This window comes from Halictus rubicundus, chromosome 15 (assembly GCF_050948215.1).
Source record: "Halictus rubicundus isolate RS-2024b chromosome 15, iyHalRubi1_principal, whole genome shotgun sequence".
In the NCBI taxonomy this organism is placed as follows: domain Eukaryota; kingdom Metazoa; phylum Arthropoda; class Insecta; order Hymenoptera; family Halictidae; genus Halictus; species Halictus rubicundus.
This window is the reverse complement of record NC_135163.1, coordinates 2,530,799-2,558,698: the sequence shown is the minus strand read 5'-3', so window position 1 is coordinate 2,558,698 and position 27,900 is coordinate 2,530,799. Positions and strand designations below refer to the sequence as shown.

At 45.0% G+C, this 27,900-nt stretch overlaps 1 protein-coding gene across 2 annotated transcripts in view; it reads right to left on the bottom strand.

Annotated features, from left to right (window-relative positions):
* The window catches only part of Oatp74d (Organic anion transporting polypeptide 74D), a 95,608-nt gene that overhangs the window by 10,646 nt on the left and 57,062 nt on the right, over positions 1-27,900 (bottom strand). Inside the window, exons 2-7 of one of the 2 annotated variants that reach the window (XM_076801508.1) lie at positions 4,604-4,718; positions 4,161-4,571; positions 3,209-3,591; positions 2,393-2,616; positions 1,138-1,278; positions 766-888 (exon numbers count right to left, since the gene is read on the bottom strand). In XM_076801508.1, the coding sequence (XP_076657623.1) occupies positions 766-888; positions 1,138-1,278; positions 2,393-2,616; positions 3,209-3,591; positions 4,161-4,478 (1,189 nt within the window). In that variant the 5' untranslated portion in view covers positions 4,479-4,571; positions 4,604-4,718. The remainder of the gene's footprint in view (positions 1-765; positions 889-1,137; positions 1,279-2,392; positions 2,617-3,208; positions 3,592-4,160; positions 4,572-4,603; positions 4,719-27,900) is intronic. The other variant, XM_076801509.1, reaches the window with a different exon arrangement.

Genomic DNA, 27,900 nt, shown 5'->3' with positions numbered 1-27,900 from the left:
AACGCAACCTCTTCTCACGCCTCGTGGACAACGGATCGTCGGTCAAGGTCAAAAATCTCGTACAACGTTGACGCCGCGTGGCTACCGTTTACGATCCGGATTACTTATGCTCGCTTCCGTTCCCGCGTCGCGAATTTCGATCGAAAGTTCCAACGAAGCGGACAGACAGTAAACGGAAAAGGGTCGCCCTTCCGTCGTTCGGACGCGAGAGCAGGGTTCCCGGAAAAGGGCTCGGCTATGCTTCGCAAAACTTTGTGAGCATGTCTCTCACTATAGAGCTAACTAACTATTCTTCGCGTTCTCGAGGAATTTCGCGACAACGAGTCGAGGTCCATTTATACAGTGATTTCTCTGTATTTGTCACCAAGGCCTGGATGATTAATGTCGCGGAATTTTACCCACTACAAACATAACACGGCTCGGGTATGTCTCCTGGACGATACACGACGCTGGCAAGACCCGTGTTGTTGACATATATCGAGAATTCACGAGAGACACCGTTAAGACACGTATCGATATAGTGTTTTATCATTACGGTGTTTACTCGATATATGTCCCAAATGCCTGACCCATAAAAGTCCCAGAAGTGCCGCGGAGTATACCCCGTGAGGAGCCAAAGAATAGGAATATCTCCCGGCCGATATATGTCCGTGGCTAGACCCGTGTTTTGGACATATAGCGAGTAAACACTGTGTTTCTGATTCGAACAAAACCGCGAATTTTGTGTACTTATGGCAAAAATGTGTAGATAAAATCAAGGCTTACCTCTAAGACTAGGCTTCTTCGCATCCGTCCGTTTCGGCGGGGTTCTGCTCGAGGGCAGCCTCGTCGGGAACGCGAACATTCCAATGCTGACCAGCATCAGCATGGCGGATATTAGCACCAGACCTGGAATCACAAGACACCGGGAGGTTGAGTTTCAGTTCCCAGGAACACACATGCCACCGAAAATTTGCGCGGCTAATTAGCGAGCCGCGATTCTTTCGAACCCGTTTTCGGCGGTTCGCAGGTTTACACGTTCCGCACGAAAATTCGTCGAACTTTGCACAAAACGATCCCGAAACCTGTTCGAAAGATCGACGACCGCGCCGATGAGTAACACCGTACGCGACGAAACGCGAAGGAAATTCAATTTACCGAGCCACCATGCTCCGACCCATCTCGGGTCTGTCGGCGTGATTTGCGGATTCGTCGACAAGTCCGCGTAGATCATCGTGCACAGGGAGCCTAGGATGAAGCCCAGAGCCGGACCGAGGATCCTCACTCCGATCGTGATTGCTGCAACAAAACGATTCACCGTGATGTATCGCGATTATGGCGTAGAACGACTCCCTACTACAACAGTGCACGGTTAAATTTACACGAGTCAGCCCCACCTCTTCTCCCAACACTCGCTGTCTCGAGATTCGCGAAGCTACATCAATAGACGAGAATAGAGAATGCATGCAATGCCACGGAAAAGTAAACATGGAATGCAGAAAATTTGATTTTCAGTCATTGTCGTCTTACCTTTATAATTGTAGCGTCAATGGTTGGCTGAGATTGTTCCGGTTAAAACGAGTCCAAACACGGGGTAAATCGGAGTCACTTTACCGAATTGATAAGGAGCAATCCACGTCTTCATTACGACTGGTGGCCCGCGGGCCACGCGGTCCCTATTCCCCCTCTACTGAGCTAGTCCCACCCCTCCCACTGCGTCTGCGCAATCACGTGACACGTATCTACGAATTTACTAAAAGTGCAGTCAGTCACCAAGACGTTCACGCTTCACGCGCGGACTGACCTAAAGCACATGCTCCTACCTACGAGGTAGGGGAACCCCCATGATAGGGGTAGGAGTAACGGGGGGGGGGGGGTGTCCCCTGGGCCTGACGTATGTTGATAAAAATAATCCGATTTATACCGTGTTTGGACTCGTTTTAATCGGCATAATCTCGGCTATCCATTGTTACTACAATTATAAACGTAAGACAACAATTACCGAAAATACAATTTCTATGTATATAAGATTAATGGGTTTGTAACAGTGCCGTGAAAAGGTAATAAAATACAAAAAAAAAAAATCGTCATTGCCTTAGTATTGTCTCCGATATGTATACCTGAACCCGTATCGTGTTACACTTTTCAGCGGTCGAATTTGTTTGCCCTTCGAGGGCTATACCCCGCAGTAATGGGAACAATTGATTAATTACTTTATCGATGTTTAGGCTTTGAATCGCATGTGCGACCGCTTTGACCAATATTTCGCAGGTAAATGCGTGTGAAATGAGGCGTGCCCCTTCCACTATGACCAATCGGCTCCGCATTCCTTTCACGCGACTTCTCGCGAGACACGCGGAGTACATTCGAAGGCAAACACGAATCGTAAGACTTTCTTTTCGAGGAAACTTACCAAAATAAAGCGGACTCTCTCTGCTAGCCACGTTGTCGTCGATATAAGGAATACCAAGAGTGTAGACCGCTGTCTGACCCATTCCGACGCCCAACAACGACACGATGAAAATCGCCAGCACCACCGTCGTGATTTTACTCTGTATCAGCTGCTCCTCCTTGAAGTCGCCCTCGCAATAGTTTCGCGTGTTGATAAAAGACGGCGAGGACGTCGACGAGGTCCACCTTCGACAGCGAAACGTCACTTTAAATTTTATTCTCAGAAACACATTATTCATCTAAGGCATTGTGTCTTTTACTCGAGAATATTCAATGACATTTCCAAATTAGCGAAATACAGTTACGTTCGAAAATGACACGAAGTCATTAAAATGTTAACCCTTAGCACTCGAATGGTGACTGTAAGGCACCGCAAACAATTTCTGTATCATTATTCAAAATATATATTTAAATTTGCAAAATATATTTTGCATTATTAAATTTGTTTGTATTTAATAAATTACTAAACATTTCAGTACTGTACGAGTAAATTGCACTATTCTCGTATGTATACCATGAAAGCAAATATATAGAAGGGAAATATTCTAGGTCGGAAGAAATGTTTCCTTTTGGAGTTAAGATAGCTTCGAGTGCAAAGGGTTAAAACTTTAACGCAAATGCGATACCGATTTCCGATGGTCGATTTCTTCCAAATTTTGCACGCGTCATTTTCTCACCATGTCTCACAATTTAGGGGGGAGAGCAGAAAAAGTAGAAAGTCGAAAAATAAGGACCCCGCTATTGTGCGCCAACAATAGATGTATCCGTGTGTACTTACTCTTCGAGGGTCATGTTCTCGGGTCGTTCTAGCATCTTGCACAGGTTCGCGGGTATCGGATCGGTGTTGTTCGCGCCGCCGCCCTCGCCCCTCGGTCCGACACCGCTCACCAGCATCTCGTTCTGATGGATCAGCTGTTCGCCGAAGATGAAATGGGGCATCGAGCAGGTGAACGAGCTCACCGCGAACAGGATCATGCCCCAAGCGATCCACTTGGGCCGGTGACCTTGGCCTCCGTAGTACGTCAGCAGAAGAGAGGAGCCGATCTGGCCGATCTCCGTTGCCGACATTATGATACCGGTGGTCTTCGACTGGATCTGGAAGAGCTTCTCGATCGTCGTGATCACCGAGACGAAGTACGTGTAGTACATACCCTGGAGCACCTGGAAAACAACCCGATACAAAACGCTTGGCAATCGCGCCGTTGTTGGTTCCCGTGCTCCAACAGGTGTCCGCTAAACTTCTGCGTTAGGCTAGCTCGCGAATCGTGCCCAGAGGAATCACAACGGAACCGAAAACACTTTTCTTTTAGAAACGATCGTATTTCTTCTTGAAAAAATTATATTTTGTAAAGCGAGGATTCGATATACAGTGTTTACTCGATATATGTCCAAAACACGAGACAAATATCGCCCAGGAGATACTACTCTTCTGAGGTCTCTCAAGTTTCTTGGCCCCTCACGGGGTATACCCAGTGGCAGTGGGGTTAGTTCTGGGACTTTTATCGCCGAGACATTTCCGACGTATATAGAGTAAACACTGTAGGAGCAACATAGTGAAAGTGGGGGAATTTCAGGCAGTTGATTGGGGTACGTCGATGGTTGCAGGAACCTCGTTACTTGTCGGCACTTTCAGTTCCGGTTCGTGCAACTACCGAGGTTCTACTGTAGGTTGAACGTGCGCGGCACCGATGAAGCTGACGAGATGTTTCACGGAACTATCGGATACTAACCCAGGTGATGCAGAATGTAACCAGGAAGGCCTGCTTCGTGGCGAAATACTGAAGCCAGTGCGGCCTGCACGGGCCCCAGCCGCAAGACACGTCCCCGTCGTCGAACTCCGTGTGCAGGCTACTCGATTTCTCGTCGGACACGATCAGCTTCCCATTTTCCGTCCCGGCAATCTCGTGCAGCTTCCCGTTCGGTATCGAGCCATTATTATTGTGCTGCTTGCTGCAGATCAGACCGTTCCCGTTCGCCATCTTCGGCGGGATTATAGTGAGCGCCTCGACGTTTCCGTTCGCCAGGATCTGCGTGTCCTCGCCCGCCATGATCCTTCGGAGATTTGAACCAGCGTTCTTTCTATCCAGCTTTATTGCTACCTCTCTCTTTCTCTCTCCCCCCCTCTCTCTCTCTCTCTCTCTCTCTCTCTCTCTCGCTCTCTCCCTCTCTCGACTCGATGCTCTAGTGTTCTTTACAGCACACTCGACGCGGTACACCTTCCAATCGGGATTCTTCCTCGTCGGAGAGCCTCAGTGGTCGCTCAAGCGGCTTGCCTTCGAACGGTTAGCCTGAAATCATGCGAAAAACAATCTGTAAAGTCGCCTGGCGGTAACAGTATTGTCGCAGCGATATTCTTTCAGTAATTTTGTATTCCACAAGGATTTAATGCGAATCGATCTCGATGCAACTCGCGTCGCTCCTATTTCGGCATTCGTTGTCCACGGATCGCGATCGCTATGAGTTTCGCGCGGCAATAATCGGGCGAAACGTGGTTCCGAAATAAATCGTTAAAATCCCGGTCGCGACCCATCACTCGTCCGCGGAGAGGCGGCTTCGAGATACGCTTTGTGTTTTCAAATGTCCAACGAACGTGCGTCACGGCATTATTTATAACGGCGGTCTCTCGAGTCGTCTGCCGTGTTTCCCCGAAATCGTGATTGGCTTTGTTCCACGGCCGAATAGACCTCTTCCACGACCTCCAGGACAAGCGGTGCCACACCTCCGAAAACACCAACGATTCGCGAAATTCTAAAATGGATTGCCTGTCGACGACGCGACGCGGTGAACGCGATTCGAAGAAGAACACTATGTATTGCCGAAGCTACGAATCGTTATCAGGTGACCAAGCTAGTTCATGCCTTCTAGCGGCTTGTCATTGCTAGGCTGTGGATTTTATGCGCTTAGGACAAACATGAGTAGGGATAATTCTAAACGGTAAAAAGATTGAAAGAGTTTAACAACGTCGATATACTATTTTTAACCCTTTCCACTCGAGTGGTGACTCTGAAGCGCCACTAAAAATGGTTGTGGCATTGTTTAAAAAAAATTACAAAAAATATTACAAAATATTTGTTACATTACAAAATTTATAACTAATCGATGACTAAACGTTTAAATATTATATGTGGAAATCGGATCAGTTTCGTGTGAATAAAATGAAAATATTCTAAGACGGAAGAAAAATTTTAGAATTAGAATAACGCCGAGTGCAAAGGGTTAACATATAAAAATTATTAATGAGCAAAATAAATTTTTACTAAACGCCTATACATTGCAATTGATGTATACAAATTTTATTTTGCATAGAGAGTCTAGTCATTAGGACCTTCATTATCTGATACTCTAATGTCTTAAAAGTCTCCCAACATGTGTTCAAATTGGAATATATTTATTGTAAAGATTAACAGGCGTTGAATCACTGTAATTAAGTAGCTGCTTTATAAGACGCACAAATATTCCCCTACAGCTCTGAACTATTGCGAGAGTACTGTATAAATATCTAGCAACCGGCTAAATAAACTAAGCAGCTGATATCCCTAATTAACAGCAGGTTCGTCAAGACTCGTATGCACGTATTCCGACTGCACATGGGTGTAAAGCTTCCCACTGGGTATAGTTTGAAACCGACAGAAACAGCGTTACAAGATCGAGAGATTTCTGCGATAAATAGTGGGGGAAATGCTATAGTCAAAACCTGAGTAACGTCACGAAGCTATAGTGTAGTCTATTCGAGATAATGACCGAGGGTGAGGATCCTATCACGATCCTGCGGTACGGATCGTGACGTCACCGAGTACTGTTGGTACGTTGGTAGGTCATTTCTCATCACGTGACGTCACTGAGTACAGTTGGTACGTTGATGGGTCAATTGTTGGCACGTGACGTCACGGTGATCCTTTTGAGTAACTTTTTGGGAACAGAAATGACTATCAGCAACGAGGTACGAAATCAATGGACAAGGTCGCTAACTTTACTATAGAAACCTGCTAAACTCCACGACAAAATGGCGGAGAACTGGCGGGACCTTTCGAATTTTTCAAAAGCAATGACGCGCGCGAGGATTTCGTAGGTTTCCGTAGAAACGTATCGAACGAGAAACAGAAAGCGAATCGATCACGGTCGATCGCCATCGCCTTTCTCTCCCTATGTGATTGACAGAAAGGAAACGGTTCGACTGAAACAGCCTGTAGCCTGGCATCCTCTCACTTTCATCGGTGCCCGACTTTCCTCATTTCCCTCACGTTCCATTGCACCGACTATCCTACCGATGCGGTTTTCACTGACAGTGAGTAGGAGTCTGCGGACTAGAACGCGCCTCCACGTGCTGCGACCACGTAACGGGTGATCGAAAAGTTCATGGCACCGTGTGCTGTTAGAGAGAAGCCGCGCGGCATGAATCCTCGCCGACTCTTTGTTCGCGATTATTCTCTCGTTGAAATTTCGACCGATCTGTTAATGATATTTTTCACTTTTCGACTCAATTTACGAGGATTATAAATTGTAAGATTGTACGAATTAGTGGAACGCACGAGTGTTGATAGAACAGTTCCGATTTGTACAATAAATCCTACACGGATCGTTTCACATTCAAGTGTTTACACGTGAAATTCGAAAAAACACGGCTACGTTTCCTTGTTAGCCGAAGAAATCATATGAACTCATTAGCAAGCGTTGGTTCGTATGCCTGCCCGGGCAGCGCTGATGCAATCTTTTTGCATTCGTTTCGACGACCACGGATCGTTAAACTTTGCGAATTCGGAAACGAACTTCGAGAATGACGCTGCCCCCCCCCCCCCCCTCGTGACGTTCGTTCTGCTATTATAAAAAAGGTGAACGAAAAGATCCCCCCCCCCCTCCTCCCCCGCGTAATATAAATTCCATCCGGGCGTTACGTGAAAGTTAATTGATTGTCCGCAGTGACCGGACCTGTGAAACAACACTGTCTAAGAATACGAACGTGTTGACGGTGGCGGCGTCGTTTTCGGTACGCCATTGACCCGTAAATGATTAACATCGTGAGGCGCATACATCGCGTGTATTCCGCGCGCATCTACGAAACACGACCTCCTTCGAATCGATACGTACACATACCCACATACGCGCATGGGTGCACACGTGTACGGTCGCTTACGTCGTCGGAGCAAATTAATTCAGAGATTCTCGGCGAAAGAGAAAATTTTCCGTGGACGTTATTTACAGCGCTGCTGAACACCGATTCGCAGTCGAACGGTGTATGCCCCCCTCTCCCCAAGATAGATTTCCTTTTTTCGTTGATGACACGATAGACGACTTTTCGTTCGCAAACGTCCGCACGAGTAAAGAGTATTCCGCGACTATAATTGTAAACATTAGGAACAAATGAAGAAGGAACATTTTTTATATGGATTATTCTTTTAGAAATGAAGGTGACCTTCAATTTTCTAGAAGGAATATGCTATGTATCCTTTTTATACCATATGAAAGCCCGTGCCAAAAGAAATTCATTAGTACACGACACAATGGTTTATACCAGGCCTGGCCAACTTCTTCCCCGCCGACGCTTCACGACCCCCGCTACCAGTGTATAGGCACCCCCGCCACTGGCTTTTTATCTCTCCTACCTTCTATATAGGTTTCTAGCCCAGTGCCCCCTCCTTTCACGCTCCATAGGAGCATGGTGGGGGGTGTGAGGAGTGGGAAGAGGACTCGCAAGTGGCTCGCGAGCCACCAGTTGCCCAGGCCTGGTCAATACGATGAAAATAACAAATGTTGGAACAGTAGCTTTTCTGTAATAGAATAATTACATAATAATTAAATAGAATAATTTGCAATGTTACTTTCGCTGGGAAAGCGACAATATAAATTTCTAAATCGACAGAATTTTTAATAACTCCAGTCTCGGAACTTTTCGAGCATACCGTGCATGGTACGAATTAAACAATAAAGGGTATCTACAGTGAAATCCGGTGAGCTGAGACACTCGAGTGTACCGAGGGGATATTTAAAGTTTTCTGGAAAACGAAGTCTGAAACTTTTATTCCGTAGTCTCGATTTATGTTTTCACGTACAATCAGGCCCGTGTCCGGTTGTACCGTCAATTACACGACATTCTGTACAGTGTAAAAATAACATCGAGAATCTGAATAAGTGCACGAAGAACATAGAAATGCCAGACAGCAAGAGTTACGCGCAGATCGTTAAAGTCATTCATAAACCTGAAGATCGCAGTTATTCTAATGAAATTGATCGTCGGGCACGGATTAACGTAAGAATGTCAACGCGTGTAAGCGAACAAGAAGAAAACTAGAAACCGGCCCCCGAAGATAAAGGTGGATACAAGCGACGAGTATACTCGTCCGCGGCGAGCAAGTTGAATAATAGCCAGCAACGCCGGCCCCGGGAATAACGAAATTCCCCGTCGGCAATCTCCGGCGAGAACGAATCGGAGATTAAGAAGTTCAATTAGCTGGGAACTTTCGCCGGTTAAGGAGGGCAATGTCGACACACAGCACACGTATCGAGGCTCTGTAATCGGAATGAAATCGAAAGGGCCCGGGGAGAAGAGCGCGTCGAGCTCCGGCGAGCACGGGTTTCGATGGCGAAACGTTTCATCGAGTCGCTGCTCGCCGAGCGATCACCTTTTTACCGATCGTAAATCCTTCCCGGACAACGCGGCTGCCAAAGTGAAAATCTTACGCGGTCCCTCGATCCACGCGATCCCGTCGATCGCCCCACGGATGCCACCGCCATGAATCACCTCCCGAAATCGAGCGTTCAATCGCGCGTCCTGAAGAGTCGTGCCGCGAAAGTTATTCCAAACCTCTGCTCATCAGAAAAGAGGACATCAGCTAGGATTGCAATATCGGTCACCAAGGTTTCGATCAATTTACAATATTGATACTTTTAAGGAGGGTTTTCCTTTCACTTTTCATTTGTTTAACAATCATTTCACCAGAGCTGGATGAAATAGTACTGTGCCATTGAGCTGACTTGTTATTTCACGAATTAAGAAATTGTTTGACTTTAATTTGATCGGTTCAAAATTTATATCGATTCCCGAGCTTTTTCTTTTTATTGGAACATTTTTCTCAAGTCGAAAATGTTAATATTTCGCAATACAGTGTTTACTCGATATATGTCCAAGACACGGGTGTAGTGAGGGACATGTATCGGCCAGGAGATATTATTCTTTGACCCACGCGACCTTATATTACTCGGTGACCGAGGTCTCTCGAGCTTCTTGGCCCTAACGGGGTATGCGCCGCTGCAGTGGGGATAGTTCTGGGACATTTATCGGCGAAGCATTTGCGACATATATAGAGTAGACGCTGTAATGTAATTATTTAGGTTTTGTCGCAATTCGGATGTTTTTATAATAATAATAATAATATTGCTTTGTTCAGCCTTCCGGTCAAGAATTGGACTCGGTTTACAATAACCTATGAATACAAAAAATAACTATCTTATCCACGCATTAATTCTCTCTCTCTCTCTCTCTCTCTCTCTCTCTCTCTCTCTCTCTCCCCTTCCCTCTTCGACTCACCCATCCCTACCCTGACTACTCTACCGATATTCTGCCTGTTCCTATTCTTATTCCGATTATTGCACCACTTCCTACTCTGTTATCTTTGGTTTACGCTTCCTTATATTACCTTTATATTTCTGCTCGCTTATCTCTCTTCTTTCTGAGCTTTTGACGCCACGCTTCAACATTTGTATCTATCCTCCCACTCACTACGTCCTCCATCCTGATCCTTCCCTCCATTTCCCTGCATTCTCTTGTTAAAATGCTCCAGATTGCCATACCTGTCCCCACACAGGTCGCATCCTCTTGCTTCGTCTCCCAGCCAGTATTTGTTCCAGTTTTCTGCATTTCCGCAACTTACTTGGGCTACTAACTTTTGACTTTCCCCTCTTCCCTCCTTACTTAGGTATTCTGGTAACTCTGCCACTCTTATAAACTTGTACCTTTTGTTATGTTTTGACTGCTCTATCCTTGTATATTGTTCTTGCCGTTGTACCTCAATGTCTCTCTCCTTTAGCCTCTCCGCTACCTCCATCTCTAGCCTTATCATCTCTTCCACCCCTGCTTGGCTCCATCCGTTTCTCTTTAAGTATTCCTCCCTTTCTTTCCCGCTTTCGCCCTGAACTTTCCCTGATTCCTTTTCCTTCAGACATTCCTTGACTATCTTCCTCCCTGCTCTGTTTCTTACTCCTTCCGTGTATTTCCATGCCCTAATTCCTGCCTTTACTCTAAGCCTCGCCCTTTTTGTTTCTTCCAGTACCAAGTATCCTGGGGTACGCACGTCCAAACCAAGTGTCCACTTTATATATTTCAGCTGAATCCTTTCTACTTCTGTTCTCTCCTTAAAGCCCCATAGCTCTACCCCGTATAGGAGTACCCCCAGTACCAACGTATCAAAGAGAAACATTCTCATTTTAAAATCATTTTTAAATTTCCTTTCGCCGTTTCCCCATACTTGATTTAGGACCACGTTCGCTCTCTTTATCCTTTCCTTTACGTGACCTGCTATCTTTCCGTTGCTTTCAAACTTTATTCCTAAATAACAGAATTCCTTGACTTCCTCTACCGTTTCCCTCTTCCAGTTCCATGCAGCTTTCTTCTTTTTTTTCTCTCCCTCTCTTAAAAATCATTATTTTAGTCTTCTAATTCGGATGTTTTTAAAAATGCTTTGAACACTCGGTAGCTGCGGAAGATGGCATTCGTTCCGCGTTGGAGCCTCGCGAAAATCGCACGCTTCGACGAGGGCCGACGCGCGACGGTAACGGTGCAGAATGGTGTTGCGAACAGCGACGTAACCGACGGGACGCGTTAAGAAACGCTCGAGAGGCGCGTGCGTGCGGCTGAAAAATACCGTGCGAGGCATAAATCGACGCGCGATTTCTCGCGCGGTCAATTAGGAATTCCGCGCGCATTATGATTTCGTTCGGCGATCCCGTAAGACCGCTCCGTGGGACCGGCTGTGACGCAACGAGAAAAGAAATTTCCGGTAATAAATTGTCGTGGTATGTTGCCGTAGGCTTGAATGGGGGACTCAAATATCTCGTAACAGTTGTTGCCGGGAGCCCACGTGCGTACTTCTCTCCGGCTCTCGAAACCTCGTCCCCGTGTCTTGTGTCTCTGCCACTTTTTTCACGTTTCTTTTATCGGCAGGTACACGTTGTTGCCCGTACGTTCCCCAACCGTAGTCTCGAAAACGAAACGCCTCCCCGGCTTTTTTCTTGTAGGCGGCACGCCATATTTGCGCTTACGATTGTTGTGTAAATACTGCATCGCCGTGCAATATCTTCTTTATAGCGACGTTTGCGAGCGAATCTCATAAGGAAGCGTTCGAGGTAACGAAGGCGGTTTGCGCTGCTATCTTGACGCAACGCACTGTCATCGATTGGTAGAGAGATTTTACGATAGCGAACCTGCGTAGGCAAAATTTAGAACAGTGCATCGTGTATTTACGTTCAGCTATTTGAAAAATCCCATTGCAATGAACTCTCGATATGTGTCGGCAACACGGATCTTGCGGTGGTGGGGAGAATTCCGCGACGTTTATCGTCCAGGCCTTGGCGACGCATATAGAGAAATCACCGTAGTTAGGTGGCACCTATGAAATAGGTGGGCGCGACTTAAGCAGCGGAAACATTAAAACGCTTTAGAAACGCCGATCTGTTATTTTGAGCTTGTGGAAATTATCTACTTAAGTGAAAATGAAATGTCTACTATCTCAACTCTATTGAAATACAATATACTCCAAATACACTTGATTTCAATCATAATGTAATTCGGTTACGCTCGTGATTAGCGTGATTAGCAATTAAATGAATTGAATGTTTCGAATTGTGTAATGCAAGCAACGATATAATTCAATTATTATGTGACTCAAACGCACCGTAATTCGATTACGCAATTCGATTGCGTGACTCGATCACACCGTATTTCAATTAGCAGACGAAGTCGAGGAGCGTAACGATTAGTTTCGCCCAGCTGGCTCGTATTTTTCGGAGGAACGTGCGGCGCCGGCGGTATCTTTTGAGCCGCTCTGTACGACGACGCGGTTGCACGGCTGGCATTGAGCTGTAGCCGTAGTAGAATAGAGCAACTAACCAACTAACCACGAGACGTCAGTAGGACAGTGAAAGGCGACCTAGACCAAGTCTCTCCGCCGTAACGCTGCTGGAACTTGACAAACGCCGCTGTTTTCGTGCACGTATATTGTATACACATACGTGCACGTGTGATGCACAGACACACCAACTGCCAGGCTCGTCCGTGTTACGGCCGCTCGTGCATCGCGTCTCCTCGGGCATGCCGATCCTTCTGCGCCGATACCAAAGAGATCGGATCGCAACGAGGCGATCAGCACCCGCTACAGCGGTGCACGGTTAAATTTACATCGGCTCAGGAGAGCCCCGGCAGTTCCATTCTCGCGAACTGGACGTTAAAACACGGATTAAAAATGCTACTAGAACACTGGTGAAACAAAATATCATTTTATAGAAATAAATTAGAACAAATGAGAGGTATTAAATTGGTGACGCATGTTATTTAACACGTTGACTGCCATGTCACCCATACGTGGGTGACGGAAATATTTGTCCAGTTTTTAAAATGAATTTTTACGTTAATATATTCATTGTAACAAATTTAATTAGGATCTGTAAAATGCAAGAAAGTTGGAGGACTACTCAATATCATACATTTAATTTTTTTCAATTTTTACTTTATTAAACAACTTACTTTGATTTAATGGAATTTTTGAGGTTTCTAGTTTGCCAGTCAAAGTGTTGAACAAATCAAGGAGAGTAAATGATAACAGTAATATAATCATAACCGTAGGTAATTATCCATTACATTTATAATAATTTATTGGCAGAGGGGGGATTTGAAAGTTTTACCCTGCGGGCGGTAAAGAATTTCAGTGCAGCAGATTTTGTAAATTTAAGCGAGCACCGTTGTATTTTTCTGCTTGCTGATTTGAACGAACACCGAAACGTTCAATGGAGAACTGCAATGCGCACAGAGCCAGTCGAGTTTTTGAGAAAAATCGGTGGGATTCGCTGGCAAAAGGTCGGGGAAAGGATCGATTCTCGCGTGGTTCGTGTTTCCCGCTCGAAGCGCGAATTCGCTTTCGATCGACGCGCCGCGGGATGCGCGCGTGTCGCCGCGGATCTTTGCAAATGCCCCCAAGAAAGTAAGTGGAAAGCAGCGAGATTTATACGCCACTTTGATGTTACCAGCAAACTCGTTGAACCTGATCTTGAATCTGGTTTACGGTGATACGCTTACATGTGCGCGCCGAGCGGAGCGGAGCGGAGCTGTCGAGCGACGCTCGACGAATAATTCGAGCCACTTTTGCGGAACAATAAATAATAAACGGTGTTAAGAACCGGCTAGAATGGCCGAGAAACGATTCTAATGGGCTGCGATACGATACGCTCGCGTACTCCTTATTATCGGCATGCTGATTGCCGTCGAGGAGTAATGGGATCGAGGAGTCATCTAAAACTCTTACGCCAGATCGTTAATCATCGCGCCCGCTTCTTCTTCTTTTCCAGGACTGCACGCATGCTCCTTCAAAACAACAAGAATGGACATGAAAAATGCCGCTTCGTACCGTGAACGCTACCCTGCAACCAACAGCCACGGGCGTTTGTGAACCGAGCATTATGTGGAATTTTGCATTTGCAATCCATCGTGGTAAACAATTTCTCTTGTCTGCTAACACTTTTGCGCTGGGGTAAAACAGAAAATTCCAATGTGGATTACGCTTTCAACCGACGATTTTGCCAAAGTTTCTTTGACTTTTATTGCGTGTACTAAAGAAGTAATTAAGGAGAAACTGAAAATGTTAACCGTATGGGTGGTAACAAAAATTTGAATGGCACTCGAACGATCACACTTTACCGAAACGTTATGATCGCACAAGATACGCCCATTCGCGTGGGATTTAAACTCGAGTTCCAAGTGTAAGATAAAAAAAAAAGGGCAACGCGAAATTATAGCTCTTCGCAGGAAAGGGGGTCTGTAATCGAGCGAGGATGAAAGTCGTTTCCGTTGAGCCGGGATTCTCGTGAAAATCGAAAGTGGCGAAAGTATTGTAATTCCTCTGCCGCCGTAAACAATAGCGGAATCTCGAGTCCAATCTCGTTCTGGAAAGCAAGAGGAAGAAAGGCGAGGACGAAAGAGGGGCCCCGCGAACGATCTGCACAATCTTTCGAATTCGTGAAGATCGATCTTCGACAGTACCGTGTCGGAATAGAATAATATTTAATATTTTTTCATTCATTTCAGAAAATCCACCTACAGGGTTAAGTTACGAGTCAGATTTTCGAAAGAAATATGAAACTGGTAGCCCACGTTATCGCCCTTTCCTCTATCGAAAACATCCTTGCGGACAAGGAAAGTTTCACGGGAGCCATACGAAAGAAGCCGAACGAAACCAAGAGTGAAAGATGAGTTCGCCACGATATCTCTTCCAGTCGAAGGAAAGGAAGAGTTTAATGGAAACTAGAACATGAAAATGGTGTCATTAGAGCAGAGCACGGAGAACGAGAAAGGCCGTCGACGAAAGTTCCGACCTGTCCCCGTGCCCGAGTCTGTGCCCGTTCCCGAGTTTCTGCTTGTTCCCGAATCTGTGCCCGTGCCCGAGAATGTGCCAATTCCCGAATCTCTGCCTGTTCCCGAATCTGTGCCCGTTCCCGATTCTGTGCCCGTTCCCGAGGTCTGTACCCGTTCCTGAATCTGTGTCCGTGCCCGAATCTGTACCCGTTCCCGAATCTGTCCTCGTTCCCCATACAGTGCCCGTTCCCGAATTTGTGCCCGTTCACGAATTTCTGCCCGTTCCTGAATCTGTGTCCATGCCCGTTCCCGATACAGTGCCCGTTCCCCAATTTGTGCCCGTGCCCGAATCTGTGCCCGTCCCCGAATCTGTACCCGTGCCCGAGAATGTGCCCGTGCCCGAGAATGTGCCCGTTCCCGAATTTGTGCCCGTTCCCAAATCTGTGTACACTCCCGAATCTGTGCCCGTTCCTGAATCTGTGTCTGTGCCCGAATCTGTACCCGTTCCCGAATCTGTCCTCGTTCCCCATACAGTGCCCGTTCCCGAATTTGTGTCCGTTCCCGAATTTCTGCCCGTTCGCGAATTTCTGCCTGTTCCTGAATCTGTGTCCGTGCCCGTTCCCCAATTTGTGCCCGTGCCCGAATCTGTGCCCGTACCCGAATCTGTGCCCGTCCCCGAATCTGTGCCCGTGCCCGAGAATGTGCCCGTTCCCAAATCTGTGTACACTCCCGAATCTGTGCCCGTTCCCGAGTCTTTGCCCGTTCCCGAGGTCTGTGTGCCCGTTCCCAAATCTGTGACCACTCCCAAATCTGTGCCCGTTTCTGAATCTGTGCCCGTGCCCGTGCCCGTGCCCGTGCCCGAATCTGTGCCCGTCCCCGAATCTGTGCCCGTGCCCGAATCTGTGCCCGTTCCCGAAATTGTGCCCGTTCCCGAATCTGTTCCCGTGGCGGAGTTTGTGCCAGTTCTCGAGTCTGTGCCCGTGCCCGTCCCCGTTACCTCTTTACCTTCTTCGCTCGCATAATTCGTCGCATGATACGTGCCGCTTCCGAACACTTTCCATTTTTCTGGCCAGTTCTCCCTCTCTCCCTCTCCCTTTCGCATCGATCAGCTCCGACACGCGGTGCTTCACGCACTTCCATTGCTCTCGGCGTCGATCTTCGAAATTTATACGATCGCGCGACTGTTAATAAACCGCCAAACCGATACACCTGGTAATGATAGATAAACGTCGCGATATTAATGACAGTCGGTATATTCATGGCGGCAATAAACTTCGTCGGAAATTACAGGTAATAAAGGCTCAAGGGTGCGCTTTTTGCACAGCCTTTAGATCGACTGCTCCCCCGGTAGATCTCGTTAACATTGTACCAAGTGGCCTAGGCAGCAAAAACGAACGAATCGAATCTCAGTCTGCTCTTGAAATTCCAGTTCACCTGTCGGAAACGGTACTTCCAGAATACTTGCAACGAACCGTACTCGACTGCGTACTCTGGAGAATTTGCTGAAATTTTCTTGGAAATCGAACACGAGAAACATGTTGCATCAAACCGTTTTACATGCACGGACTAGTGCAGCGTCTTAATGAATTCAATCTAAAAAACCTTTCATGACCTCTACTTGCCTTTGCCTAGACCCGTGTTTTGCACATATATCGAGTAAACACTGTACAAGAGTTGACGATACTTTCGAAAAATATTAACGAAACGATGAATTGTTTTGTCTGTTTACCAAATAGAAAATAATAATCTACCCCAATGTGAAAATAATAATTTTCTTTTAATTCGAAAAATTGCAAATGTCATAAACCTGGACTCAAGTGTCTACGATAGGATTCGAAAACGGAAAAATCTGCTCGAGATCTCCGGAGCCGGTATTTTTAAAGAACCGCGAACGACGCGTTCGCTCGGTTGTCGTGCGATGGTTAAAAGACCCGCCGCGCGATTTCAGACTTATTAACAACCGGCTAAATAATTTTCCGTCGAAGCTGCAAACGGCGAAGCTACGAGGCAGCAGAGATACCGGACGACTACGGCAGTATCTACGAGCGGTTCAGTGGGATGATTTATGTACCGAGTACAAGATACGAAGCTATGTTGCATGCGCGTATCGGTGTGTTCTTGCGAGTCGTAAAAGTTGATTGAGCGGTTATCCCGGCTAAGTAATTTATCTCGGGAACGACGATCGAAATCGCGCTCGGAGTCGTTGCTTCTTTTCCACCGTGAAAACCGATAATGGCGACCGTTTCGTCGCCGATCGGCTTCGGGATTCAATCGCAGCCGATAAGAACCACGACGAAAACGGTCCGGTTGAAACGCGGCTGCACCGGCGACGATGAGGGGACACGACGTTCCATGCAATTATCGTAACCATAGTGGATTAATTAGGAAAATCCAGGCCGTCGAATAAAGATCAAGCCCAATTACTCGCAACAATAAACATCGTTCCTGAAATGACATCAGACCCGGTTAAGCGGTTAATCGCTGCAACGAGACATAATCCAATCTTTGCAGACCGCCACCATATAACCACGCCCCTTCCCATCCAAGTGAGACCAGTTGAAACAATTAACGTGACCGTGCGTCACGAACCTGGCTCGAACGCGTTTTAGAGACATTCCCGACTCCGAACAGATCGGATCGATCCGATCGATACCGTGTCTATCTAGATGGACCTTGAAAGCTTCCATGGCTAACGTAATTAACCGGCCTCTTACTTACACGGTCCACTTGATCGCCAACTTTATTTGTTGTACAGGGTGGCGCAGAAATGTTGCTCTTCCTTGGAACGGCTGATTCCTGAGGTGATTTCAAGTCACTTTTTCCTTTGCGAAAATATTCTCCGTGGCTTCGTTAAGGAGTTATTAACGAAAAACACGGACCAATCAGGGCGCGACAAAAGCAGACTGACTCCGGCACGGGGGCGGGTCCCATTGACCGTCGCGTCGGCATTGGCCCAGCCGAAATCTGTCCACTGTAACCGCGTCCTGATTGGTCCGTGTTTTACGTTAATAACTCTTTAACTAAGCCGCGGAGAATATTTTCGCAAAGGAAAAAGTTACTGCAAATCACCTGAGGAATTACCCCTTGTATGGGTTGGGTGGGAACGAAAGTTCCTAGCGTTATGAAATTAAAATTCACAGTTGAAATTCAGATATTTATTCATAGATTTATTCAATAACATATTTTCCATTCTGTTCTATTACTCTTTGCCATTTTTGAGACAACTTATCATGCTATTGAATAAACCTATGAACAAATATCTTAATTTTATCTTTGAATTTTAATTTAAGAACGCTATGAACTTTCGTTCCAACCAATACAATATTTATTTTCTTGAATTTCTTTACCTATTTATTTATTTGTGCTAACAAATTATCAGAAACGACATCAGTTTTTGTCTCGGAAACTATTAAAGGCAGGATGCTTAATCTACTGCATCTTTCTTCGTTAAGACGTTAATTTTGTAATATTGACATTTTCTTTTTCATCGAGGAAATCTCGTAAGAGATTGATTACAACGTTTAATATCGAAAATTAAACACGGATTCTCAGTTAGTCTTTCTTGTCGGGCATCGAGTAACTTTTCATTAACTTGAAACGTCTCTCGATATGTTTCGCGAAGTGCTATTAACTGTAACTGGTTTCATTATTACTGCATCTGGACAGGTATTCGTTGATATACAAGAGATCTTCATAAATGAAACACCAACATCGACAAATTATAGGTTGGCCGTCCCGTTCATCAACTGACACATTTATTATGAATCGAAGCTTTGTGGTTGAGTTTTTACTAAAGGATTATCTTCTGTTTTCGAAAGAACGTGAAACTTAACCCTTAACGGTCCGGAAGTATTTCAGCGGCAAAAGATAACGGAACATAGATAAAAAGCGGAAACAAATTCACAGGAGTGACACGCTGCTTAACGCGTTCGTTATGTAAGTATGACAACAATAAGGGTGATAAAAATAATAAAATAATTTTTTCCGCCATGTACGCGGCATAAAAGTAAATAGTAATAGTAAAAGTGCCATGCCGCTTATATGGCGTCATTGGTCCGTTAAGGGTTAAGATATTTGTGATTCCGAGACGCAAAGAAACGATTGAAAAATACTGCTAACATTAATATCAATCCTATTCACGGTACATGGCTGACATTTCTTCACTTGTTCACTGATTCGTGGCTTATTACAGTGAGCTTATCAACGACAAGAGTACATCATGCTTTGTGGGACTGCCGGGGAACAATTCCGGATTTATCTGGACGGCCCTGCAGAAGCAAACCTTGAGACTACATTACATCGCTAGTAATAGCGGTGCACCATGGTGGCCATAGGTAAGCGGCAACGTTGAACCGCAGCGCATTATGGTGGACACAGCTCGATGTAATAATAGATTGTATTCACGACCGCTGTGTGGCCCCTCGCCGCAAATTACCGACAATCATACTCGGCAGCGCTATCGCCGGTATCTTTTTTGGCAAATAACACGCTAGCCACGGCCGCGCGTATCGCGGTGGTTCGAGCTACGAGCACCGGTATTCGAGAGCTCCGATATCGATCCGAGCGGAATATAGAAGCAGTTGACAGGTTCTTCTGGCGGAGAATTATCGCGGAATCTATCTCTCGACCTAATCGAGAAATCGAAAGAAAGAGAGATACAGAGAGAAGAAGCAGCACGTTGGCCGCTCGATCGCATGATTCTGTATCGTCGAAAAAACGTGTTCCAGAACAGAGAGCTGCGAAATCGCCATCCGAGGAATTCATGTTCCGCGCGAACCCAGGCACGAACATCGAAAACCGGACCACACGCGATCAACCCTTGCGCCGCAATCGATTGCGCACCGGTAGCAAGTTCGCGTGCGCGTGTCTCTGTGTTTTCGGTTAACCCTTCATGCCTTGAATTATGCCACTTTCATTCCTCGCTGGCGCCGCTGTTGCGGGCACCTGTTCCGAGACTGCTCGACCAACGAACGCGATCAACCGCGACGATTAGAAATCAGAATTTTGAATGTTTTGCGATCGAATTTCGTGCGAATATAATTTCCGAAATTCGGGTAACTGTAGCACAGCAATTACTAAAAGCTATGCCGCAAAATTATTTCCCCGGGGCATTTCAGAGTCTTCTAGAACGCGGTGTGTTAAGAGTCACGGTAGTCACGTGACTTTTGCAGAGTCAGCAGATCGGTAACTGCTGTATAATTTCCGTTCACAGCCTTCAGACGTAGATCTAAGATCCGTCTTGGTCTTGATCCGACGGGTCCTAAGTCTGTGACTATACGTGTCACATTTTTTGCTCTGTATCATCGATATTATGAATTGTGAAACGTGCTTCAAGTTTTTGGCTCTATTTCGCAGAGAATCAAGACAAAATACAGCTCAATTTGTAGCTGGAGCTACTCTCGATTTCATCCAGAAAACTCATCCAATGGCATAAAAATGCTTGGATTCCACGGCACGCACATCGTCAATTTTAGGCCTACTTCTGACGCTTATATTACCAAATATCTGCATAATCTCGTCGGCTCATGACCAGCACGCCCTAGATTGAACCTTCCACTTTCGAATGAGCCCTTTCCCAGCGAAAAATATTCTCATATAAGGACGAATAGTTGAGGCGCGTGAAACCATTTTTCGCCTATTTGTGTCGGTAACGTGGTCACTCTACCTTATCGCGAATCTACGGAGTGTGAGGAAGGAGAGTGGGGATTCTATTGATCTGGATTTCTACACAATTTTTTAAATTGGGAATAAAGTTTGAGCATCGTAGAATATGTTTTGATAAAGAGTTTCGATAAAAATAGACATCACTTTAAAAAAGAAGTTATTACACTAATATCTCTGTCCAAAGTGAAACTGTGAGTCACGCGGACCCATAATCACAATCGAGGGTTACAGACTGCGGATTTTTCTACAGAATAAAAGTTGTTTGCATCGATTAGAATGAACAGTAGCCTGGCAGGAATTTCTTGCTCCCTTTAGTAATTTTGATAAGCCTAGCCTGACACACTGGAGCCCTTAACGCGTTAACTGCCACATGAGTCACATATAACTGACAGTGATTTTAGTCTGGGTTTCGAAATTCATTTTTATTATAAGATATCCAAACAAACCGAATTTTATTGATTTTGTAAGAAACTCTGGAGTTGATATCTGGCACTTATCGTGTTAAATTATTTTCGTCTATGCTTTGAATGGGCAGCTACTCGTTTTCACCATAAATGCATAAAATCCGCAGTCTATTAATACCGTACACATTGAGTAGATTCTATTCGAGATCTTGATCGCGTGTCTGACTGGATGTTATGGTGCAAGGGGTTAATTGAAAAGGATAAGAAAATGGCGAACTCCGCGAGCCGTTGCAGCGACGTTCGAATCAGAGTTGGAATCTTCGAGGTACGTGGCGTTAGGTGGGAGGAAAAGTATCGGGCAACGATCGATCATGGAGAGTTCAGGTTCTCCCGCTTCTGGTGTCTGCTCTCGTGAGTCGCGTGGCCGGCCACGTGTGTTTCAGTTTGCCGGCATTCAACCGTGCAACAAGCATTCGAACGAGAGCATGCTCGTTACGCGACGAGCCCGAGCGCCGAGCGATACGAGCGGGGATTCGAAGGTTCGCCTAATTGCCTCCGGAACCCGGTTCCACCGCGATCGGTCTTCGTTTGTTCGCGCAACGAGCACGCCCGGGCAGACAGGTTTTGTGTTTTCGTTTCCACCGAAATCACTCCTCGAGGCCCACACGCTTCGCTCGGAACGCGTGGTACGGGCATACCTGCTTTCCCAGCCCTTTCGTACTTTTCCGATCGGCCGAAGAACGCGGTGGACTGGTTGCGAGTGCATTATAGCCGGCCCGGATTATGCGAGTCAGGTGAACACGACGGCGCACAGGTGCGCCGACGCTAGAGATGGGATCAAGCGCGTAATTGTTCGTGAGCAATGCAGCCGATGCACAGTGGGGTATTTGGCCCGAAAAACCGGAAAAAATTATTTAAGCGTTATATACAGGCTCAATGCCACAATGTAGGTGGTCGTTGAATTCGTCTGAACATCAGCTATAACATTATGAGATCGAAAATATATCTTAACAGTTAAAAAATTAAATTGATCCTCACTTTTTATAAAAAAAAAATTTTTTCCGAAATTTTATGTATTGAAATTTGTAGACATCTGAATACTGTTAATCTTTTGTTCGAACCTTTTTTTTCGTCAGATTATCGGAAACCCTTGAAAAATCGTGGCGCTTGTGGAGTACGTGCACCGAAAAGCTAGAAAAAGTATTTTTACACGTAAATTATGTTAAAATGATGTAAATTATTATTGTAATACAAAATATGTAGATCATGAAATGTTTTAATAAGTAGATATGTATTTTAAGAATATTTTTAAATTATTACCATTAATTTGCGTACGTAAAACACTTCTAAACGCTAATACTAAATTAGCTATAAAACGTCAATCTGGACAAATCTGGAACCAAACTTTATTAGCTTGGAATCGCAAATCTCTACCGAATATAATGAGACCAGAAAGACCATCGGGACTCACTCAGAACCATAATAAAATCGTTAATGAAGTCTTATAATTGTAAAAATAATTTCTGAATTATTGATCATATTCAAATATTAATAACTTTATAAATGAGTATAATAAAAAAGTGAAAACAGTCTGAGAGTGTAGTCCATACTTACCTAAAAGATGTCCATAAAGCAAAAAATTACACAGCTTTTTTAAAGCATGTAAAAATCACTAATAAATGTACGATATGTTATAGCATGATTGGAAAGGCAATACAAGTCATAGAATCTCTCGACTTTCGATTAAGTTTAGACATTCATAAACTTACAAATGAATAAAAACAATTTAGTACAATGTTCTACACACATTCAACAACTTCGAGCAATAAAAAAATTACAGTTTACGTTAAATTTTTGAAATTGACTTTTTTCCGGCTTTTCGGGCCAAATACCCCACTGTGCGATGCAGCGATCAATTAACCCTCTAGTTTTACCCAAGCGATGTCAACGAGCTCTTCACAGTTCTAAATTTTTCTATCTCTAAAAAAAATAGAACTCGTCGTTTGGTTCAAATTTTTACAAAGTTATCAGTTTTCAGACGGTGTCCCCGTAATTTTGTCCCGGACTTTTCTTCGAAAAATTTTAAAATAAATTCTATTTATTATATTCCGAACACTGTCTACCGGCAATCTTCCCCTAATCGAACAGTCGCCACTCGATCCCATCTCTATCCAGCCCACGGGACTCTCGCACCGGTGCGGTGCGCGCGCACGCAGCTGTTGCTTGCTCGCAAAGTTTTATGCACGCATTTATTTCAAGCGTTCAGCATCTATGCGGCCGGAGCTCTGGTGCGCGAAGCCTACCGGCGGCACCCTTAATGATTTCGCGGAAATCTCATTCCCCGCGAATTCTTCTGCGCGCCGCGCGCATACCCGTAAGGGTACAGAGCCGCGGCGAAATGAATCGTTCGGACGGTCGTTTCTACCGTCCGGAAATATTCGCGGAATCCGCGGAAACTGGACGGGCCCCGGGATACGATCCGAGACACCGCGTTTTCGAGATCGTCTCTCAACCCCGCGATCCTCCCTTCGCGCGGTTTCTGCGGAGAGAAAGTTCCAAGCGACGACCACGCGTCGAACGCGCCGTCCCGCAGTGGTCCAGAAGCGTACAGGAGGCGGACAAAATTCGTACAGTTCTCTTTCGATAGAAGACGGTGCCTCGGGACGCCTTTCGTCGTATTTCGGATGCGAGTCGTTCTCCAGGGGGCCGGGACAGAAGAAGAATGAGCCTGAGGCGCGAGGTAGCAGCATAATATTTTTCGTTGGAAAAGGATAGAATACCCTCTCGTGCTGGCACTAAGCGGTGTCCAGTGGACAATTTCAAAAGAAGAAGAGGGGATGGTAATTTTCTTGTTGCGAAGAAAACATGGTCGTCTTATATCGAAAGAAAACCTTTGAACACGTTAACTGCCATATCAGTCACATATGACAAAGTCATGATAAGTGGTCATATGACGTATGTCACATTTCACCAGGTTTAGACATTTATTTTTATTGTGACATATCCAGATAAACCGAATTTTATTAAGATCTTTAGAATTGAAAAGGGTTAAAACAACATCCCCTATAATACATTTAAAATTTCTAGTTTTGCTTTCATTAATTAAATTACTCTGAATCTCTGTAAGAATGTAAGAATCTCTGGGAATGACATGTGGCAGTTAACGTGTTAACTATGCAGTATTTATTATGAAGGGTTCGGAGGGTTTTTCAATTCGTCGATTCCAAATCTAATATTATCATGTTTCTGCTAATGTAAAATACTACTCTTACAGGAAGTGTTTTACCCTATGAAATCGAAAAATGTCTAATTGATCTAAAACGTAATTTCAAGCAAATTATATATGTACAAACATACCTATGAAACTGTATAACAAAGAGTTAAAAGCACTGAAAGTTTATATTTCAGAGTTCTAGGTAAAAATAATTATAAAGAATGGAGTTCTGAAAGGTCAGCACACAAAATGTGTTTTTAGACATTCATCTAAAATTTTCGGATCAATTCCGCCTGTTTGCTTGAAATAGACCAGTGCGGCGCCGTTTAAAAAATGTTCGAGATACCGGTGGATATCGTTGGATCGCATTCACCGTGCATCAGAGTCCTTGAAATCCGCAGGAATGCTCGAGCAATTCGGAAGCCTGCAATTCGAGGTCTTTCGAACTGCGAATGCTGGCCGAGCTGAACCCGCGTCGCAGAAGAAAGGGCTTACGGGTGTTTTCTTGCGAACGAACCGAGAAGAAAAGATTTTTCTGCGCTTCACATTTTTCTGGAGCTTAGACTGTGCCGCTAGACTGTGGATTCTATGCATTCACGACCAAATTGAATTTTCGTAAATTCTATTTCGTCTAATTTGCTCGGAAAATTTTTCTTTCGCAGCAAGATCCATAGTCTATTCATCATTACTATTGTCACCGATCATGTCACCGATCTCATTAAATTTTTGTTAGACAATTTCTGGCGACACAAGCACAGAATCTTTGAATTATTTGTTCAGTTAGGGCATTGCCAACTGATTAACACGTGTGTTCGTTAAATGTTACAACTAGACTCCAAAAATAAAAAGTTTGTGCATCAATTGCAAGACACAGGAGCTAAATATAAGTAATATATTAATAGTCTTAAAGTCTTTTAATCTTTCCACTGTTTTAAACTGCACTCACGTTTGTCAAAAATTGATAAAATCCGGAGTCCAGTTGAAACGATCTTAAAAAATAATTATCGGATGACGTATGTTCACTGTAGTCGCTGTTCTCTGATCATAAACAGCGTAAACCATTTCGGTGACTTCAGTTGTGACTTTTCCAAGATCGAATAGGATTCAATCTGGATAATTTTTCGAAAATCACGTTCGAAAAGCTCGGCAGACGACCCACCGAGGGCGGGGGAGGATGAGAAGGAGGTAAGCTGGTATAAAAAGGGGTCGCGACTCGAGAAGGTTTGGAAACAATGCGCTAACTGGCTCTCCTCCGGTGCGTTCTTTTCTGGATTCAAGACGCCCCGGCAGAGGGTCTGTAACCCTTTTTTCTTGGCGCGGACGCGGAACGGGTCCGACAACGGGTCGGGTCGCGACGATCCTCGTTCGAACGGCTGGAGTAACGGTGTCAACGATAAATCAGCCGGTGGACGCGACGAGCATCGTCCAAGGGAAAAATTCAGGATCGTCTCTCGGCGATCGAGCGCGACCGCTGGATCGCGCCAGGGAGAACGAAAGAAAGTGAAAAAGCCGGAACGGGAGCTGTGCACAGTGCACGGTCAGAGAAAGAGAGAGCGAGAGAGCGAGAGAGAGAGAGAGAGAGAGAGAGAGAAAGAAAAAAAAAGGGACGAAACTGGCCGGATGACCTCGGTCGTGGTGTTGCAGTTGCAGCGCGACAGGTTCGCAGCTGCGCGGCCTGTCCCAGATGTCGAGGCTGACGTAGGCGTAGGTGTGAGAGATCTCTGTATATTGTACGTGTGTATGCACGTATCGTATGTATATATAATATGCATGCGTGTGTGAGTGTGTGTGTATGCATCGCCTCGCTTCGCTTCGTGTCGCGTCGAGTCGCGACGTTTCGTTGCGTTGCGTTTCGTTTCGTTTCGTTTCGTTTCGTTTCGTTTCGTTTCGTTTCGTTTCGTTTCGTTTCGTTTCGTTTCGTTCGAACGGGCCGGCCGATCTGTGTCACGGCGACTTTCAGCCGGTTTAAAAGTAAAAGTAATTGATAGACCGTGCGTCGGTGACGTTCGCGGATGATCGTTCGGTGCAGTGGCAAGCATCCTGCGACGTTATCGACCTCCTCGGATTCTTATTTTTAAACCATGAACAAGTCCTGCCGTGCCGTGCCGTGCCGCCGCGGCTCCAGTGACTCATCCGTGGATGCTCCGACTCACCTGGAACATGAAAACGAGGAAACGCGTTAGTATCGCTGATCCGACCGACGAATGAATTAGTAACCGGGATCGTTCGCTTCGGGTCGGGCCGGGCCGGGATATCCAGAAAGCTTGCAATTTTACCCGAAGCTGCGGTAGGATAGCGTCAAGTTCGAAAATCCCAAAAATTTGTAACCACGTGAGCGGGCATAACGCTTTTTCATTACCTCCCAATCTAATTGGAAGACTCGAATACAATACTCGACATCGCCGGTACCCGAACTTTGTAAATCTTCGGGATCCCGAGACCCGACCCGACCCGACCCGAAGATCGATGCCCGATACTCTGATCAAAGTAAAGAGAAATTAATATTTTTATTTTTGTTATAAGGTGAGACAATTTGATAGTGGTTTGAACAAAGGTTCCGCCATTCCCAAGCGTTGTTGGGACATTTTGACCATCCCCATTGCCATCTTCATTTGAGGCATTACTCTCTAATACTTTGTCATGCTGTACCAATATTTTCTACGTTTTTACGTAACGGTAGACATTAATTTCACATTCGATAACATGGCATTTATCATTTTATTAACACTAAACCAACCACGGTCAAAACGATTTGTTTTCTATTTCACAATTATTGAAATTATAAAAACGTGTGCATAGTAAACAGTTTAAGTAAATTCTCCCTTCTATAAGACGTTTCACTTTTATATGTTTTGTACTTGGTAGGTTTAGCGTGAACACCTTTTTAATTATCACTTTCATCGAACGCGTTTTGCATCGTTTCATTTAGACAATAATCTTGCATGTTTACAGAGAAAGCACTTTGTGGAACTTTTTATTCGAGAAACTGTTTGTTTCTACATTTTTACATCGGGAATTGTTTGTTTTCGGACTGAGTCGATCCCCCTTGAACTTGCATCTACAAAGTTTCAGTTATTGCAATTGCAATTCGAAGACCGAAGAATTCAGCTTTTTGGAAATACAGTCGCAAAACGAGCTCCGAAGCTTGTTTATACGAGTTCGTAATTGTTTTAAAAAATGTGTCAATTGGCAAGTGTGTGGGGAAAGCCATCTGCAGATGCAAATGAGATCATTGAGATGGGTACCGATATCCGGCGACATTGTTTATAGAACGCATCGAAGATAATATGGGATGCAAGAAGTACAGATGGCCGAACGTAATAATAATCTTTAGCAATTCATTGCGACGTTAATATTCACTCGTTCCATATCCCGTGTACCGTTTCCCGTGCGCACTGAAACTTACTATCAGATCGAGTGATATTTTCCTCGCCAGTAGAGAAAGTTCCGGAGAACAATTGTTACATATTCCAAGCGAGGAACATTTATTAAGATCTACATGCAACAAAGACAGTACAAGCGAAAATTAAATTCGAAAAGCTGAGACATTCGAGAAACGAGTTACAGAATAGTAACATAGTCAAAGTTGTTACATTTTTCAAATGTATCAACTCGATTTACATGATAAAAATTCG